Below are 16,701 nucleotides of genomic sequence, written 5' to 3'. Positions count from 1 at the left end.
TTTAAACTCTCAAGCTATTTAAAAAAAAATCCTATCTGCCAATTTTATTGATAAATAATGGTCCTGGAGATCAAATAACAACCATCAAATAACAGTATAAAGGAGTTTAAAATTTCACGACAGGAACTGAAGCAATGACAGTTGCAGAAATTATTACTGAAGTGCCATAGAAATTTAAGAGGATGGAGTGTAAATGTACAAGCGCTTGTGGAACAAATGTGGGATTAATCTGAACATTACTTAGAATAAAAGCAATTTGAGGTGTATACATCTGTGCCAGCATCTTCATTACAAATAAACCTGTTAGTAGCTCGAGTCACTTTTATTGCACCTCAGAGATCAAATTTGTTATCAATTTCCAGGAGTTTACGGTGCTGATGATAAAGTAGCAGTGCCCCACAAACCCAAAGATTAATTTGCTCGAAGCTCTGATGCACAGGCTATTGTCTCTTATTTTGTAGCAGACAAATTATGTTTGAACTAGTAATCTAAAGTGCTAAGAACAAACATTTCCATCTCTGTCTGGGGATATATAAGTGTTAATGTTGTGAGTTTGTATTGATTTGGTTTCATAACGTAAAACAGCAACAAGAATTAATAAAACATTTACAACTTTAGTTGATTTAGGCCAGTAGTTTGCTAGATGTCTTTAAAAAGACTAATAAATCAATGCACCCATTCATTCTATTCCTCATGCAACACTTCTTATTTGAACAAAAGGAATAAAGCTACGATCTGTAAAGTATGCTGAGCTCAAAAGTTTCTGACAGATTTTTTTATTGTAATCTTACTTGGACAAGATGAGCTAATAAATATTCAAATCGTACTACTGATATTCTTTGGAAAAATACGATTAATAATACAAATATGGTGAAATATTAATTTCTTACATGGTCAGATGGAAAGGCTCTTGCTTCTAGAAGAATTTTATAGCGTCTTGGAGTAGGCTTAAAGAAAGATAGCTGTTAGGGAGAAAAAAAGGAAAGAAATATTGAAATTTATCTAAGCAGAGATGAGAAAGATGCTCCCAGCATATAACTTAATAAAGACTGTTTTACTGTCATGCAGACCTACAGAGAATCCCCCAGAAATTACAAATATTTCTTTGTCCATATAACATTTATCAAAGTAGGAGAGTGTTATAATACTGTATTTCACATATCCATAACAAAGCCACCAAAACCCAGCATTGAAAACTTGCACTTACAGGAATCAATGGCAAAGCTTTGACTGCAGCCAGGCAAGCTGGGATTTCACCCAGCTCCATCCAGCAATCAAAAGCAGCAGCTGAAGAGTAGCAGGCAGTGAAAAAGAATTAGATTTACATCTCTGCTCTTAAACTTTAGTTATGGAATCATCCCTTACTCCAAAACAAGGCTGCCCAAAGGCCTGATCTCAGCATCTACAGGTGGGTGATCTTTTCTTCTCAGGTCCTGGCAAGCTGGGTTGGCCCCCATGCCAGGACTACAAAGACTTACAATGCCTCCTGCTCAATTTAGCTTGGGTTACACAACCTTCTGCATGGTCTGTGTACTCCAAAAATTCACATTTAATTCAGGGCAAAGTAGCCAACTGAATTGACTGCACTGAGCCCCACCCTGCTCCATGTTCATTAATTTTAAAAGGTCCAGAGGAGCAGATCCAAGTGATAAACCTTGTTGTGAGAACCACACAAAGCAAGCTTCACATCTACACTCAAACCAAATCTTTGGAACCAAATCTTTGGAAATATTGGAGAAGCAGAGACAGGCTCTATGCAGCCACGGGGACACCTGAGCATGAATAAGACACATTTATGGTCGCTATGCCATGCAAGTCAAAAATGCACATTTTAGGCACTTATAAAATAACATAATTCTAAGTGTCATCTCTTGTATGCAGCTGCATTTTAACCTTGACTGATATTACAGCTTTGTCTTGCTCACAAGCTTGTTGAGCTCCTGTTTCCTTAACTTTGAAATTTGGCGTGGAATTGAAATTTGAGAAGCTACTTGCAAATGTTGCTTAAATAATAAGATTTCCTCTGGCAACTGACATACAACACACGTGAGAACAGCTGAAACTTCCCCTCCAGAGTCCTTGAAAATATTTCTTTGTCCAGCTTTCCTGCTTAGTATTGAGTCAGGCCGGGTCTTGCACATACATTATTCAAGATACAACTCCCAAGGCTTAAAAACTTAATCTGTCACCCAGTGCTGTCTCTGTGAGGTCCTCAGAAAACACTTTGCTTATAGACACACAAAGAAAGGAGAAAAATACTTGTCAACACAAGATCAAATATTCATCATAAAGACATACCATCAGAAGGTGCAAGTTAACAGTCAGCCCATTCATTAAGGCTATTTCTTGTCTTTTGGCCCCTGAAAAATTAAAAAGATAAAACGTTTGAAAAATAGTTGGAGTTTTTCTTTAAAATTTCAGTGAAATAGAACAGAGAGCAGAGAACAGTAGTGAGAAAGCAAAAGCATGAATTCAGTCAATGTCTCTCCAAAGCCTGGAAAGGAAACAAATGTTTGAGGTGTCATCACAGTGAAATAAAAAGATTTCTTGTCTGACTCTCTACACTGCACTGGCAGGAAAATATTTATTTTTTTCAGGTCAGACACAGAAAACAAAAAAACCCAACTAAATCTTTCCATTTCTCAGCAAACCACCAGTGGATTTATTATCCTGAATACCTCAGACAAGTGAGGTCACAAAGACTGTATGTAAAGCAAGACTTGAAGACTTATTTTTGTCAGAAGTTCATATGTAACACAAGTGAGAAAATATATTGAGATAATCATCTGTTGTAAGTGGTTACTGTAATGTCAAAATAAATCTCATCCTAATTAAAAAATGAAATGAGCAAAATTGACCTATTGGATGTAACAGAACATTACTAATGTATAAGCTTCACAAGAAGCCATATTCACATTGCTCCAATGAGGATAATAACAGATGCCTTTGGACTACAGCTAATCACAGGCAGAGCTAATTAGTAACAACTAATGGTTGTTAGCCAGTATTTAGTAACAAATTCTCCACCATTTGTCAAGCCCTGGTGAAAGGTTTTAGGTAAGAAGGGGAATTGTGTGTTGGGCAGCACCAAGATATGGAGAAAATCAATTCCTCTTTCCTTCTGGTATGTTTGGTGTCTGTTGTTGGAAAAGAGAAATTAATTCTTGAGACAAATCAATATCTTGAGAGTCTTCTTCAGATGGGAGATGTGTTCATGCACCTTGTCCTGATCCTCACTCAGCCACAGAATCACCAAATGTGGAGAGAGGTTGCAGAGAGAGAGTGATGAAAGGAAATGTGAGCAGGCAGGGAGGGCAACAACCACTTTTGGAATCAATAAAGAGGAAGGAAAAGCTGATTTGGGGATGTAAAAGGGTAAAGGGAGCCACAAGAAAAAGAAAGCTGAACCCTGAATTTCTCCTGTCCCTGCCTTACACTGCCGCCATATCCTGAACAGTTTAAATTCACAGAGTGATTGTTTTGTCAGTGTAGGAAAAAAGAGACAACCATGGGTTCAACTCAAAACAGGCAAATATAGCCAAAGAACATGGAAATCTACAATTATAATTAATTCATACATTCCTCCCAAGCAGGCCTCAGCTTCTGCCAGCCCAGGAAAAGCCAAGCACCATTCTCATTGAGGTGTTCAAGGACATTTCCACTTGTTGAAATCTCCAGGTTTTGGACAGAAGGATTAGGAAAACAGGTGTCAGTGACTGGGAATGATCACTCCAGGGGATGAGCCACACAAAAATTAATAAGCTCCCTCCTCCTTCAGACACCAGGAACACCATCAAGTTTGTGGAAAGAAATATATAAAGGACTTTCTTCATAGGGATAAATAAGCTTTTTTCTTCACCTAAACTCCTCTCCTTTGCTTTCTTTTCTTCCCTCTGATAGCATTGCATCTTAAGGCTCCTTGCTGCTGGAAGGGGTCACCTTGGGGTTGTTCTATTGCAGATCCAGGAGACAGCTAGAGAGAGTGATTGCAGCTCAAAACAGTATTATTTGCAGTCTTAATATTTCTATGGAACTCTGGAGGCTGAAAAAAGGGACAGGATCAAGAAATGGTATTGTTCTTATTTGTCCCTCTGCTCCTTCTGTGAAATCTGTGGCTTTCACAGCAAATTCTGCCCAAGCAAACCTCTGCCTGCTGTACTGATTCTGTATAAAACAAATGCTTAATCTGTAAGATCACTTTTAGCTGCATGTTAGCATCCCAAATTAAATATGACACTACATTTGTCATGTAAGTCTTGGTCATCCGTAAATTATATATTTATTAAAAGCCTTCCATTATTGAATTTCATGCCCACAAAACAAACCTCATCCATGTCATTGGAAAACTGTTATCCTTTATAACCTGCACTGCATTTCAGAAAACAACCTTTCCATGATCCAATTAACCTATTACAATATTCAAAGACCCGGCACACGGGAGACAAAATTATGTTTGCCTTCCTTATTTCCTAACTTTATCCCATATCTCCAGGACAGGCTAAAGCCTGTATGTTCGGCATGATAAATCTCCTCTTTAATAAAAGGAAGCAGCGTTTGCAAAGTACAACTTCAGAGACAATTATGATTGCGTTAGGCAGACACTGCCATCCTTCTCCTCTCTGACTGCCAGGGAAGTCTGATCCTTGCTGGGGTAAGTAAAAAGCATTTTGTAAAATGATTGGAAAAAGGCTAAGAGCCCCAATTTCGAAAACATTTAGGTTATTTCAAATAATCCTTATCACTCAAAGTCACTCCAAATCTGCTCAGCGTTCAGTCTTCCCTCAACAGAGACCTGCCCGAGCCCATCGTGGAGCAGCAGCCGCACAGTTAATCTTGTTCCATCAGAAGGTGATCCTGCCAAGGTTGTAATGTTTTAATAAAGTCTGGTAGGAGAGGCAGAGATTGCCTTCACTGCCTCCTGCCACTTGGTGTGAGCACAGGAAAAAAGCTTTGGCCTCCACTGACCTTGACTCTTCATTTCACAACGTATTTACTACTGTAACTTTCATTGAACAAGAAAATGTGACTGCCTTTAATAAGCAAGGTGCTCGTGCACTATAAACCATTAAGCAGACAGAGGTGTTTTACAGTCCTTGGTCCATTCCTGAATAAGTTTTAGTTGCTACTGCTTAGGGTGAGAAATGACAATTCCTCCTCCTCCTCCTCCTCCTCTAAAGCACATTCAATACTGAATAAAAAACACAGTAAAATTCTGTTATTGTTCTTACATTCAAGTCAATAAGAAAGTAAATTCAGAATTCATTCAGCTACATACTCGTACATAATCAATATTATTCTTTATTGGGAAACAGTACTTAAGCATAAATTGTGAAGTTGGAACTTTAAGATCCCTTCCAACCTAAATCACTTCATGAATCTGTGGAATACTACATTGAAAAGAACATTTTAACATAGTTTTTTCCCCCCCTCCACTTATCCTTTTAGCCTCTTCACCATTGCCTACAATTTGAAAAATTGGCATTTACTATGATACATCCATTATTTGGGAAATATTAATTCATCTGCATTCTAAGAATCACTCACCTGTGTCCTGAAAAAGAGCCATGAGGGTATTTTCTAAACAAAATCCTGCACACAAATTTGAGGGCCAGATGTGAGCCTAGACCACATTTTAGAATTTAATCAAACAAAGCCCCAAAAATTCTGGAGAACAGAATCCAAACCATGCTTTTTATCTTTGAGAAAGACAACAGGAAGCACTTCACAGGAAATAATTTAAAAAACAAAGTATTAGGGTGGTGGTAGGGTGACGTCAGTCATAATTTTTAATTGAAAATTGTAGAATATTTGTTTACCATGAAGAAGATGATAATAAACTCATTGTGGTTAAGGCATGGGGATGTAAAAGCACTGGTGTCACATGGAACTTGGCAAATAAAAGAAGAGTAAGGAGATGGATGAGCAATTAGATGAAATTTAAGCGAAGCTCTCATTTCCATCTCGTTACACCTACAGTGCATCTTGCAATTAAATTAATATTAAAATAGAGACTTAGTTGGCAGCCTCTACAAGACAGATGGATGAGGGTAAAAGGGTGCCAGCCTCCTTCTCTGCTTTCTGCAGTGACTCTTAACCCACAGCTGAGGCCAGGGGGACCTGGCAGGGGCAGTGGCAGCAGGTCAGGGCTCAGCCTGCCTCAGGGCTCCACATTCTGCAAACCAAGCACAGGCAAACAGCCACAGAGGTGATGCAGAGGAAGATGATAGCTCAGAAGCTTCCCGCTGTCCTTTGGGGAATCCTGGCTCTCTCTCTCTCCTGGTTGTGTGAAGAACATCAGTGGTCATACCTTGGTTACTAATTGGGGTGCCTGAGAATATGACATAAGAGAAATTCTTGTCTGCCTGCTTAGTTAAATTCAAGGTTTTCAGTTGAAAATTCCAAGGCTCCTTTCCACATCTTCCTTGTTGTACACTGCCAGAACAAGAATATCCACTGGCCAAGGGAGATGGGTCATACTGGAGAAACCCCTAAATCTGCTGTGTTCAGCATTTCAACACCCTCCACTCCCTTTATATTTCCACATTTTTATGTCCTATGATGCTGAACAGATGAGGGTGCTGAGCTTGCCCTTGAATGCAATGAAAGCAAGAGAAGTAACTTCTTAACCTCCTGAGCAGCACCAGGTGAAACAATAGCAACTTACAAAATCAGAATCCCCAATCTGCATTTTGAGATTTTTATTTCATTCTGCAGATGGGATTTTTCTACATAGCGCAGTGATGCCCAATGTAGCCACACTCATATTTATGTTATCTCAGAGTTTACATCATGGACAGACCAACTGCAACAATAATTTATTGCATTTGTTCTGCTCCAGTAATAACACCCACTATTTTAGCTATTTGGAAACTTCATAAAGAATTCAGAGAGGGATTTTATTTATAAGTTTATAAATAAACTTGTCATGAAACATTCTTTAATGTCTCTGCTCCCAATTGTTCCAATCCTATTTGCTTTTCTTGAAGGAGAAAACCCATAATTTTCTCATTGAACACTTGTCTGCACTTGGAGGAGAAATTACGATACAATATCTAGAATGCAGCAGGTCAACATAAGGGCAATATTTTTCCTTAGTGATGGCACAAATGAATGCCTGATAATTCAGTTCTGATAGTCACTATTGAGAGTTGCCTCCGACACCTTCATTGAAATATGGGCCAGATCTCCTCAAAATCCACTAACCTAGATAAAAGATGTCTGCGACATGACAACAGCTGGAAGGGTTGGGGAGGAAAAGACCTTGCCAAGATAATTTCTCTTCCCCCTTTAGAGACAACTCTGAAGGAAATCCCAGTGAAAGATTATTTCAGCAACTAGACGGAGTAAGAAGGGATAGAGGAGATTTGCATTCCCACTCAGCTGACTGCTTTCATGGCAAATTCACCAGGAGGAGTCTCCAGGGCTCCTCAATCTCTGGAATAACCAGAGACACTTCCTGCCAAGTCCTGCAGCTCCTCAAGGGGGACAGCAGGGTCATGGGAACTCATCAATAGCAGGTCCTGTCCCAACTATCTGCTCCATTGCCATAAGCAGTTCTCAAAGAGGAGTCTGGATTTAGTGGCAGGGAAAAGAGAAAAACCAGAAAATGTCTAGATAGAAATAATTTATCAAAGGGGAAAGTTCATAATTTTACTTCTGGAAGAGTGACTGAGACTCTGCAATACCAAGTGCCCTATAAAAGGGCTTCACGTGTTAGTCCAAGTGGTTTATGATGCTCCAAGAAACCCTCTGCGGCAATTAGTTTCATGATATGCACATCACACACATTCATCCCCAAAAACACTCACAGCCTTAAAATTAAATATTAGCCCATGCACAAGAAAACCTGCTTTCAAACATAAGAATAAAAAGAACTAAATTCTGTCTACAAAGTTTCAAGTTTTTGAGCCTTAAAAGAAACTAGATTTGTTTTTATTCCTGGAGAAAGGTTTTGCCCTGCATGTCACACCTACCAACCAGCTCGGCCATCATGTCCAGGAGGCACTCGTCTGCCAAAGCCCAGGGGCGCTTGCCATTGAAATGGCCATGGACACCTCTGAAAAGGAATGGAAAAATGATGAAAATGTGTGGCATCAGTTTGGATCAATCCTAAGAATCTTATCTGATTTGGACACTCCGCATTTGGAGGATGGGAGTTGCCTAAGCTGAGCACAACAATTTTCTCATACCCTTAAACCTCAGAGCAAAGGCAATTTATTGGCTTATGACAGGATTTCTGTTGCTTGAAAATTATTTATTTTGGCCCACAAAATTTCTGAAGAAATTCATCAGTAAAGATGATATCTTTTTCACAAGTCCCCTGGAAGTGGCTGCATGGGCTCTGGAAGACTGGGGACAGGAAAGATGAGACAGGGCATGTCAGTGTGGGATGGCACCTGCTAAGCCAGGCAGAATTCACCCCACAGACCTTCCCAACCTGCATTTCTGGCTGGGCATTAGATGGTGCAGAGGATGATAGACTCAAATACTGCCTTGCTCCCAGACAGGAATCTTTCTGTCAGAAACAATTTCCATCCTCCTGCATCTCCTCTCTGAGCTCACCCTTCCACACAAACCAGAGGGTTCCTCATGCAGGGGCAGGTGCTTCCCTGCATCAACAGAGCTGCTTGCTAATTCTTATTGCTTTTTTTCTCCCTGAAAAAGTGTTCTAGATCTCAGTGTGCATAAAACTTTTTGGGTTGACAAAGGTTATTTTAAAACTTTATGTTGCAAACTGCTCCTGTCTGCAGGGGATCATATGGTCACCTTAAGCTGAAGTGTGCTGCTACTCTGAAGTGACAGATGTACAAATTCAGTTCTGGATTAAGTGCTCTGAACTAAATTTTCCTTCAATTATGGCAAAGAAGAAAACTTCTAAGTTTTCTTATATATCTGCCATGCATATATAAATAAAAAGTTGCCTATTTTCTTAAACATGCAGGGTGTAGAGTACAGATTTAAATGCAAATGGAGGCAGATTGAGAAAAGTAATAATGGTGCTAATCCAGGGAAGCATTGCTCTGGGCTCCCATCTCACACTGGATGATTTTCATATTTGCTGAGCACCACGGGGTACTTGTGGAGTTGGAAACACCAGGCTGCATGAGGCTGAGTATAAAGCTGTTTCAAAATAAGGACAAAGCCAGTAGGAAGCTGGGTAGAGAGCAGAAGAAGCCCTAAAAGCTTTGATGTAAGAAAAAAGGGGAAAAAAAAGGTAGGGAACCTTTTAAAGAAGAACTGTCCCACAACGTTCACTCACAATCACAGGAGGACAGCTGGCAGATAAAGACATGAGAAAGGAGGATGCATGAGACACTTATCCATCCTCAAGGCTATTTAAAAGATTGGTTTTCCGTATCCAACTCATAGTTTTCCTTCTCAGGTAGAATTTCAGTCTCTTGCAAAAATTACCTGGGCATTTTACAGTCAGACCCTTTTTGATTGACTTGAGTCTAACTCACGCCTCATAGGGATATTTCCAAAAAAGAATTACAATCCTAAAAAATAGGAGACCTGATGCTTTTAAAAAACTTAGCTGTATTAACCATTTTGAGCCTCTCATCCTTACAAAACCCCATTTAATTTTGGGCTAGATTAGGTTAACAGCTGAAGGAGTGCAAAGTTACACTGAACATCTCTTACAGATAAAATACATTCCCATGCTCAAAAAGTCCAGTTCCACACCAACAAGGAGGACCCTGCTCCTTGGTTTGGATGAGGTCCTGGTACAGCAGCTGACTCTTTCCTCCATTTTAAAATTGCTCTCTGATGAGTCCTTGACAGCAGAGAGCAGGCAGTGTGAAATAACCCTCATTTACAAGAGCATTTCATAGATGAGGAATAAAGGCAGTAGGTAGGAGAATATTCTGTGAGGGGCAGGAGTAGTGCTAAAATTTCCTCCCTTCTATCAGCCCACAATGCAGCTGCATTCCCTGAAGACAGGGGGTATATGTTTCACAAACAGCAAGACATTTATTGGTAATTTCCTGTCTTATTCTTAACTGTAATAGAGCGATCAAGGGACTTTAGGATTATAAAGACTGTTAAAATAAAACCCCCAAAGATTTTCAGTAGCTCCCAGCCTGAGGGATTCTGTATTTCTGAAAGAGGATAGCAAATATAATAAGATGGGAAAAATAAGTCCTAACTGCCTATGGGATTCTCTTTCATTAGCTTTCCCTGATTTTATAGCCATTAGTGTCATCCTAATGGGAATTTACTAATGAAAGTTCTTTCTATCAGCACACAGGACTATCAAAATTTCAGAATAAATTTCCAAGTTATCAGGAAAACAGTTGTGTGATTTTGGTCATGAGAATGTTTTATTTTGAGAAGAAAACATGGACATTTAACCATATTGAAAGAAGGGAGAAGCAGCATTTATTATTATTCTTATTATTATTATTATGGCACAGCTTACAGCTTGCCTCCCTCTTGATGGCCAATATAAATGCCAAGAGACAAAAATTATTGCCTCTAAAATGGTAGTTAAAAGCATATTCTTGGACCCTTTTTTTTTATTTTAATCACATGAAACTCTGTAGACTTTGCTGATGGCACAATACATCCTATTACATTTAGGTTGTAAAATTCTATGCTGTGCCTCAGAGAATTTATATCTCTGTATATTATGCCAGCCCTCTCTCAGCTCTGGTAGGCACTGGGGGTAATAATCTTTAAGGACACAAGTGCAGTGCTCCTGGCATTCCCCTCATACATGGAGAGACTTTTCCTCCCACTGCACCCCAGGTAGCAAAAGAGATTTAAATTGAGGAATCCAAATTAATGAATACAAAACTTCCTCCATCAAATCACAGAGCATCAGACAAACAGATATTTCTTCAACTTCTATGAGAGTTTCTCATTGTGCAAATTAATTTTTAGCCGGTTACCATTTTATTTTCAGTTTGGCAGGAAATCACAATTCCTCGTTTTATTCACTGAGGTCTGGTTGATTTAAAGCTTGCTAGGGGAGCTAGAAACACATTTTTTGAGATGATCCCAGGGTTTCAAAGGCGGTGAGAAAAGGAATTTAAATTAATTGCCATCTTCAGGAATCTTCTGCGCTCATCCAAATCTTAGTCAAGTGCAAGTTTCCTTCTTGCTCCTTTGCCAAAAATGATGCAAGGTATTTAATGAGCCAGTACAGACTCTTAAGTTGGACCAAGGTTTCAAGCAAAGAAACAGCCAAAAAAAAGGGAAGACATATCAAAAGAAAAAGAACTGTGTGGACCACCAGATTAAAGACAAAACTAAAAATCCCAGGGCATTAAAAGAGGAATTTGCAGCTCTACCACACAACCTGGTGAAAGGCAGAGTCCTGACAATGGCAGGAGAGGTGGGGATGTCCAACAGGCCAAGCTGCACTCCTGTTTGCAGCCTTCTCACGTCTTGCAGGATTAGTCCAGCACACAGATCCAAAGATACTTTCTGACTTGTTGAAAATAGTCTTTGCCACTGCAAGTGTTATATTATAAAGCCTTCCTCAAACTGGGAGGTTGTCAATATCCTATGTCCATATCAGCCTCTTGCCACACCACTTCAATGCTTAGAAGCATATATATGTTTTCTTTCTAGCCTCAATTTATTAATTCCTTGCTTACATTTACTATGCCAACATGCTTTTCATACAAGAGGTTCCTTCCCTCCCCTACACTGATACATCCACAGAGAACAATCATTTTCCCTTTCAGTCTTAATTTTGCTCAACAGCTCCAGTCCTCAAGACTTGCGTGCAGCAGGTTCCCCACTCCCCAGTCACCCTGCCAGCCCTTCACAGGAGCACAACTGGCTACAGCAGGCTCCCTTCTGCTTTAATTGTTCCACTTTAATGAGTTATTCAGACGAGAGACATTGCCTGCTGCAGTGAGTATGCTCACACACAGTAATGATTCTATAAAATATTTTAATTACGTAACCGGTTCTGGCAGGGCAGAGGGGAAAACAAGGCACTGCAAAGCATCTCTTGGCCTTCCTCCAACTAAAAAAGTCCCTTGAAGTTTGGGCCTTTAAAACATTGGGCTAAACATGAGGGAACAACTCTTCATCCCTTTTCTCCCCTTACTCAATAAATCTTGGATTTAGCTGAAATCATAACTGAAAGATGAAGCCTCAGAGGCTGCTTTTAAATCCATACTAAGAATGCCCGTGGATTGGATTTGTAATTTTGCTACATTAGCATAAGGAACAGTGGAAAGGGATACGGAGAGGAAGAATACAAATCCAGAGAAGGTGTGTGGGAGGCAGATGTAGGATGAGAGCTGGAACCCACCAGTGAAAGTGGAGGTGAGGGAAAGGAACTGAGCACTGAGAGGAAACACAACAAAAAAGAGGCATTTCCATGCTTTTCTCTCCCAGCTGTTTGCCTGGTGAGTTACCATCACTACTTGGAGATGAAGCTACAGCTCCCCTGCCCTTGACCAGCACTGGGTAATCTTCCTTTTCACTCTTGCCCTTAACTATGAGCATTGAAAGCTATTTAAATAGACTCACAGCTCTTTGAGAGGGGTCCCAAGACACAACAAACAGAAAATGCAATAAACTAATTTATAAGAAAGCCAGAATCTATACCATTGCTGACTTGATGGATGTTCCTTATTTGCATGCCATTTCCTAGATTCTTGCTGCTTATTTATCTAAGCCAGAGCCACTACATCCCACGCTGCTGACACAACAGCCATTGAACAGCCTTCAGTTGGGAGCAGCTACCACCTTAGAAAGGGTTTTGCTAAGCTGCCCTTGGTGACTGGAATAAAAGCACTCATTTCTGTACCTTCAGCCACCTATTCCTTTGCATTCCATTCACCACCTTCTCTAAGAATACACTGCTCCCCTCAAAATCAGTTTGATCCTACCCTGGCTGTCTCAGTTGCTTTAGGTTTGGGATTTTATTCTGTTTCTTTGTTGATCTTAATTTGAGGGGTTTTGCCTAGTTGGCACTTTGGGGGTTTTTTTTGGTTTTAATTTGTTTTGAAACTTTCTCATTTATTCTGGGTGAGTTTTTTGAGGCCAAGCCATGTTTTTGGCAAACAACCTTTCTGGTTGTGCTCCCTCTCTTGAAGTGGCTTGAAATCAATGTTTAGCCATTTTTTCCCCCTAGACACAGATCCTGAAGGCACTTTTGATCTGAAGGAACACTGCCTACCTTTTTTCTTCCAGGTTTTTACAGTCACTGAGGAAAAACTCATCTTTCACTGCAGCAAAGACAAACACAAGAATAGAAGTGAGGCAGTGAAAAGATACAGTGGAGGAGCTGAAATACGTTTGCAGTCCCAGTGCATCACTCTAAGAATGTTATCTGACTTCTGCCTTTTGAAGGAGCTCAGCTGTTTCCCTGACAAAGTGGGATAACAGCACAGAAATGGACAGGGTTGCAATTTTTTCAAATGACTGGAGAAACTGCATTGCTGTGCTGCCTGAATAACCAGAAGGAACGAGCTCTTCCCAAAGTCCCACTCATTCCCACTCATTCTCAGCCTTCTCACCTATAAGAATACAGGTGAAAAATAGGAATCAATAAACCATATTGATGAGCTCCCAGCATTCATGCATTTACAAGTGCAAGAGCAACTACAGATTTCTGTTTGAAACATTTGCATTGAGAAGCCTCCATCTCCACCGTTCCTGCTGAAACAAGGCTGCCCACTTAGCAGAATTCATTTTTCCTCTTCTGCCTCTCCATATTTCCTCTGCTCTCTCACCATGAAATCACATCTGTTCCACTCATATCCCGCACCCTATAAAAGAGTTCATCTCTCACCCAGCTCACTCACTCATCTGGATGTTATTTTCCTTTCCCACCTTCAGTTCCCTGTTTTTTACTCATCATTTTCCTTACTCATCCCTGCTCCAGCTGCTCAGGCAGGTGCAGGAGATCTCAAAGCACAGACTCTTAATGGAACAGAACATAATATTTAAAAAACCTAAATAAAGAGTAAAAAAAGCTTTTTCTTTCCCTCATGTATATTAAAAGGTTCCCCATTTGTTATGATGACAGTGTCCCTTTCCTGCAATGTGTCCTTCTTTTATCCTGTCTCTTTTACATCAGGTTGATTTAGCAAAGCTTGTTGTAATTCACACTCAGCTCCTTACTGAGAAGATAGGAATGTTTCTTCCTAAATAAAATTAACTTGTCAGGCAGAGACCTGGTTTAAGAGGAGCCAAAAACCTGCCAGCATGGCAGCAGCATCACCTGCATTCAGTGCTGTTTCAAGGGGAACTGCTCAGTGCAAGGCCTGCAGGGTGAATCACGCAGCTAAAAACATTAATTAGAAAATCACAGGGCCTGGAACCCCACCACATTCACCAACAGTAGTAACCAAATATGTTTGTGTGCTTTGTAGAGACACTTTATGAACACTGCAGGGTGGGGAGGGTTAAACTGCACAGGTCCTCCAGGTCAGCTGAGCAGAGCCACACACACAGCACAGCTATCACAGCTGAAAGGGTCTATTTGCCTCTTTTACTGCTCCTGCCTTTAAAAGAGATATAAACAGCACTAGGGAAACACTGAACATGTTTTACTCCTGGGCTGCAGCACTTTTAATGCACTCTGCTGCTGCTCAAGCAGTTCCAAGGAAGATCCCAAAATAAAGAGCTCCTCTGAAGCACAGGTCAGCATCTGGCACACCCCACAGGGTACTCACGTCCGAGCCCACTTGTCCAGTTCTTCATCCAAGTGAGTTCTAACCTTTCTTGGCTGGAGCCCAAGAGAATTCCCAATGAAGTACACACAGCTCTCCTCTCCATTCACCAGGGTCAGGTCAGCTGTGGAGGGAAACCAGAGAAACAAAAATGCGTGTGGGACTGAGCACTGGAGGGTCACCACAGTATGTGTGGTGTGACTGTGTTCACTGGGGTCTCAGGTTGAGGGAAGAGACGAGGATCTGACTCCATGTTTCAGAAGGCTTGATTTATTATTTTATGATATATATTACATTAAAACTATACTAAAAGAATAGAAGAAAGGATTTAATCAGAAGGCTGGCTAAGAATAGAAAAAGGAGAGAATGATAACAAAGGTTTGTGGCTCAGACAGAGTCCGAGCCAGCTGACTGTGATTGGCCATTAGTTAGAAACAACCACATGAGACCAATCACAGATGCACCTGTTGCATTCCACAGCAGCAGATAATCATTGTTTACATTTTGTTCCTGAGGCCTTTCAGCTTCTCAGGATGAAAAATCCTAAGGAAAGGATTTTTCATAAAAGATGTCTGTGATGCCCACTCTGAGTGATGAAGCTACTGGAATCATCCATTTCACAAAAGTTAGGACTAGGTAAATCTGTGTTTTTCATGTAAGTTGTCCCTGCACAATTAAATTTCTATTCAGAAAACATGTAATTGTTGAGGAGAATATTTTAAAGCAGTCTTAAAAGTTTTTGTCTTGTCAGCAAATACTGTGGGCTGCACTTCATGTCATCATCTGAGGAGAAGGAGGAAATCTATGTTGACAAACCCTTTCAATGATTAGGAGAAAAGCAAGGCAGTAGAAATTTATAAATAATAGCTCTAGTGAGGTTCTGAACAATCTAATTACCCTGTGTCATCATCTATCAATCCTAACACAGCCTTCTTCTGTTATTTCTCATGTTAGAGATTCTTGAAGGGACAAGTGATGGTGACCTTCTAGAAGTGGTAATTTGCATTTGTCTATACCTATACTTACAATACCCCTGAAAGGTAATATCACATATAATTTTGATAAATATAATTGATATCCCCCAGAATAAGGATCAAATGAATGAGCATGTTAAGACACATGCTAAAAATGAACCATAGGATTGCAATGCAACTTGTGAAAATTTTGTAAGGTCTGTAGAAAAACAGCCTGGAAAAGGTTTCTTACTAACAATTGCAATAACAATTACCAATTTCATTGAACTTCCCCAGAAACACATTTTTCAGGAGTATAGACAATTTGGGTAATTTCTTAATTAAAGTTTTAGAGGCTTTTAAAAAGCATAAATCAGAGAGCAATCTCAGCCTAATCTGTTTTGCAGATACTCTGTCTGTTTTTCATCTCCATTGTAATATGAATGAAAACAGAGAGGCATCAATATCATCCATGCCCCCAAACTGATTCTATTAAAAGTTCTTTTCCTACCAAGAAACACAATAACACTGTCCCCCTGGGGTTAGAGAGAAGGATCCTTGCTCAAGAATCTGGAGCTCCATCTCACCAATACTCTCCAAGCACTAAAACAGGTGAGGAATTATCAGCAAGGCAGATTTTCTTGCACCACAGTCCTTTCTAAATAAAAACACCTCTGTTCACCTTGGAGAGGCAGGGCATTGCCTTTTTGATGAAGTTATTCTAACATCTTCATTCCTGTTCCTTCGATTTTCTTTTTTTTGTTGTGTTATCAGCTCTAAATCTGGATTAACTTTTTTCCTTTTGACAAAAAGCTCTTTACTTCCCCCTCTCTGACATCACTAAAATATTCATTTTAGACCATTGCTGCTCATTTTTTTCACCATCTTTTTAATTTCTCCTTCTCAGCACCTCCTCATGCTACAACAACTCTACATTCACTGTGATATTCTTTTTTCCTAGCACTTGTCTTTCCCCAAATTACATTTATTTTTCACGGTATAGGCCCTTTTAATTTCTGTGGTTGATTTGAAATACATATTGAAATATTCTAACAGGAAATAAACACAACTGAGGAAATGAAAGCAAAGAAAAAAAGAAATATAGA

The 16,701-nt window shown here is 39.9% G+C and overlaps 1 protein-coding gene across 1 annotated transcript in view; it reads right to left on the bottom strand.

Moving 5' to 3' along the window:
- The window catches only part of KYNU (kynureninase), a 53,453-nt gene that overhangs the window by 33,115 nt on the left and 3,637 nt on the right, over positions 1-16,701 (bottom strand). The window contains exons 3-6 of the mRNA XM_054278252.1: positions 14,646-14,766; positions 7,974-8,056; positions 2,299-2,360; positions 891-962 (exon numbers count right to left, since the gene is read on the bottom strand). Of these exons, the coding sequence (XP_054134227.1) occupies positions 891-962; positions 2,299-2,360; positions 7,974-8,056; positions 14,646-14,766 (338 nt within the window). The remainder of the gene's footprint in view (positions 1-890; positions 963-2,298; positions 2,361-7,973; positions 8,057-14,645; positions 14,767-16,701) is intronic.

The sequence above is a fragment of the Melozone crissalis genome, unplaced genomic scaffold (assembly GCF_028551555.1).
Source record: "Melozone crissalis strain CALT ecotype California unplaced genomic scaffold, PUWL_Pcris_2 ptg000023l_1, whole genome shotgun sequence".
Classification (NCBI taxonomy): Eukaryota; Metazoa; Chordata; class Aves; order Passeriformes; family Passerellidae; genus Melozone; species Melozone crissalis.
Note: the sequence above shows the minus strand (reverse complement) of the source record. Positions and strands in the feature narration are given on the sequence as shown.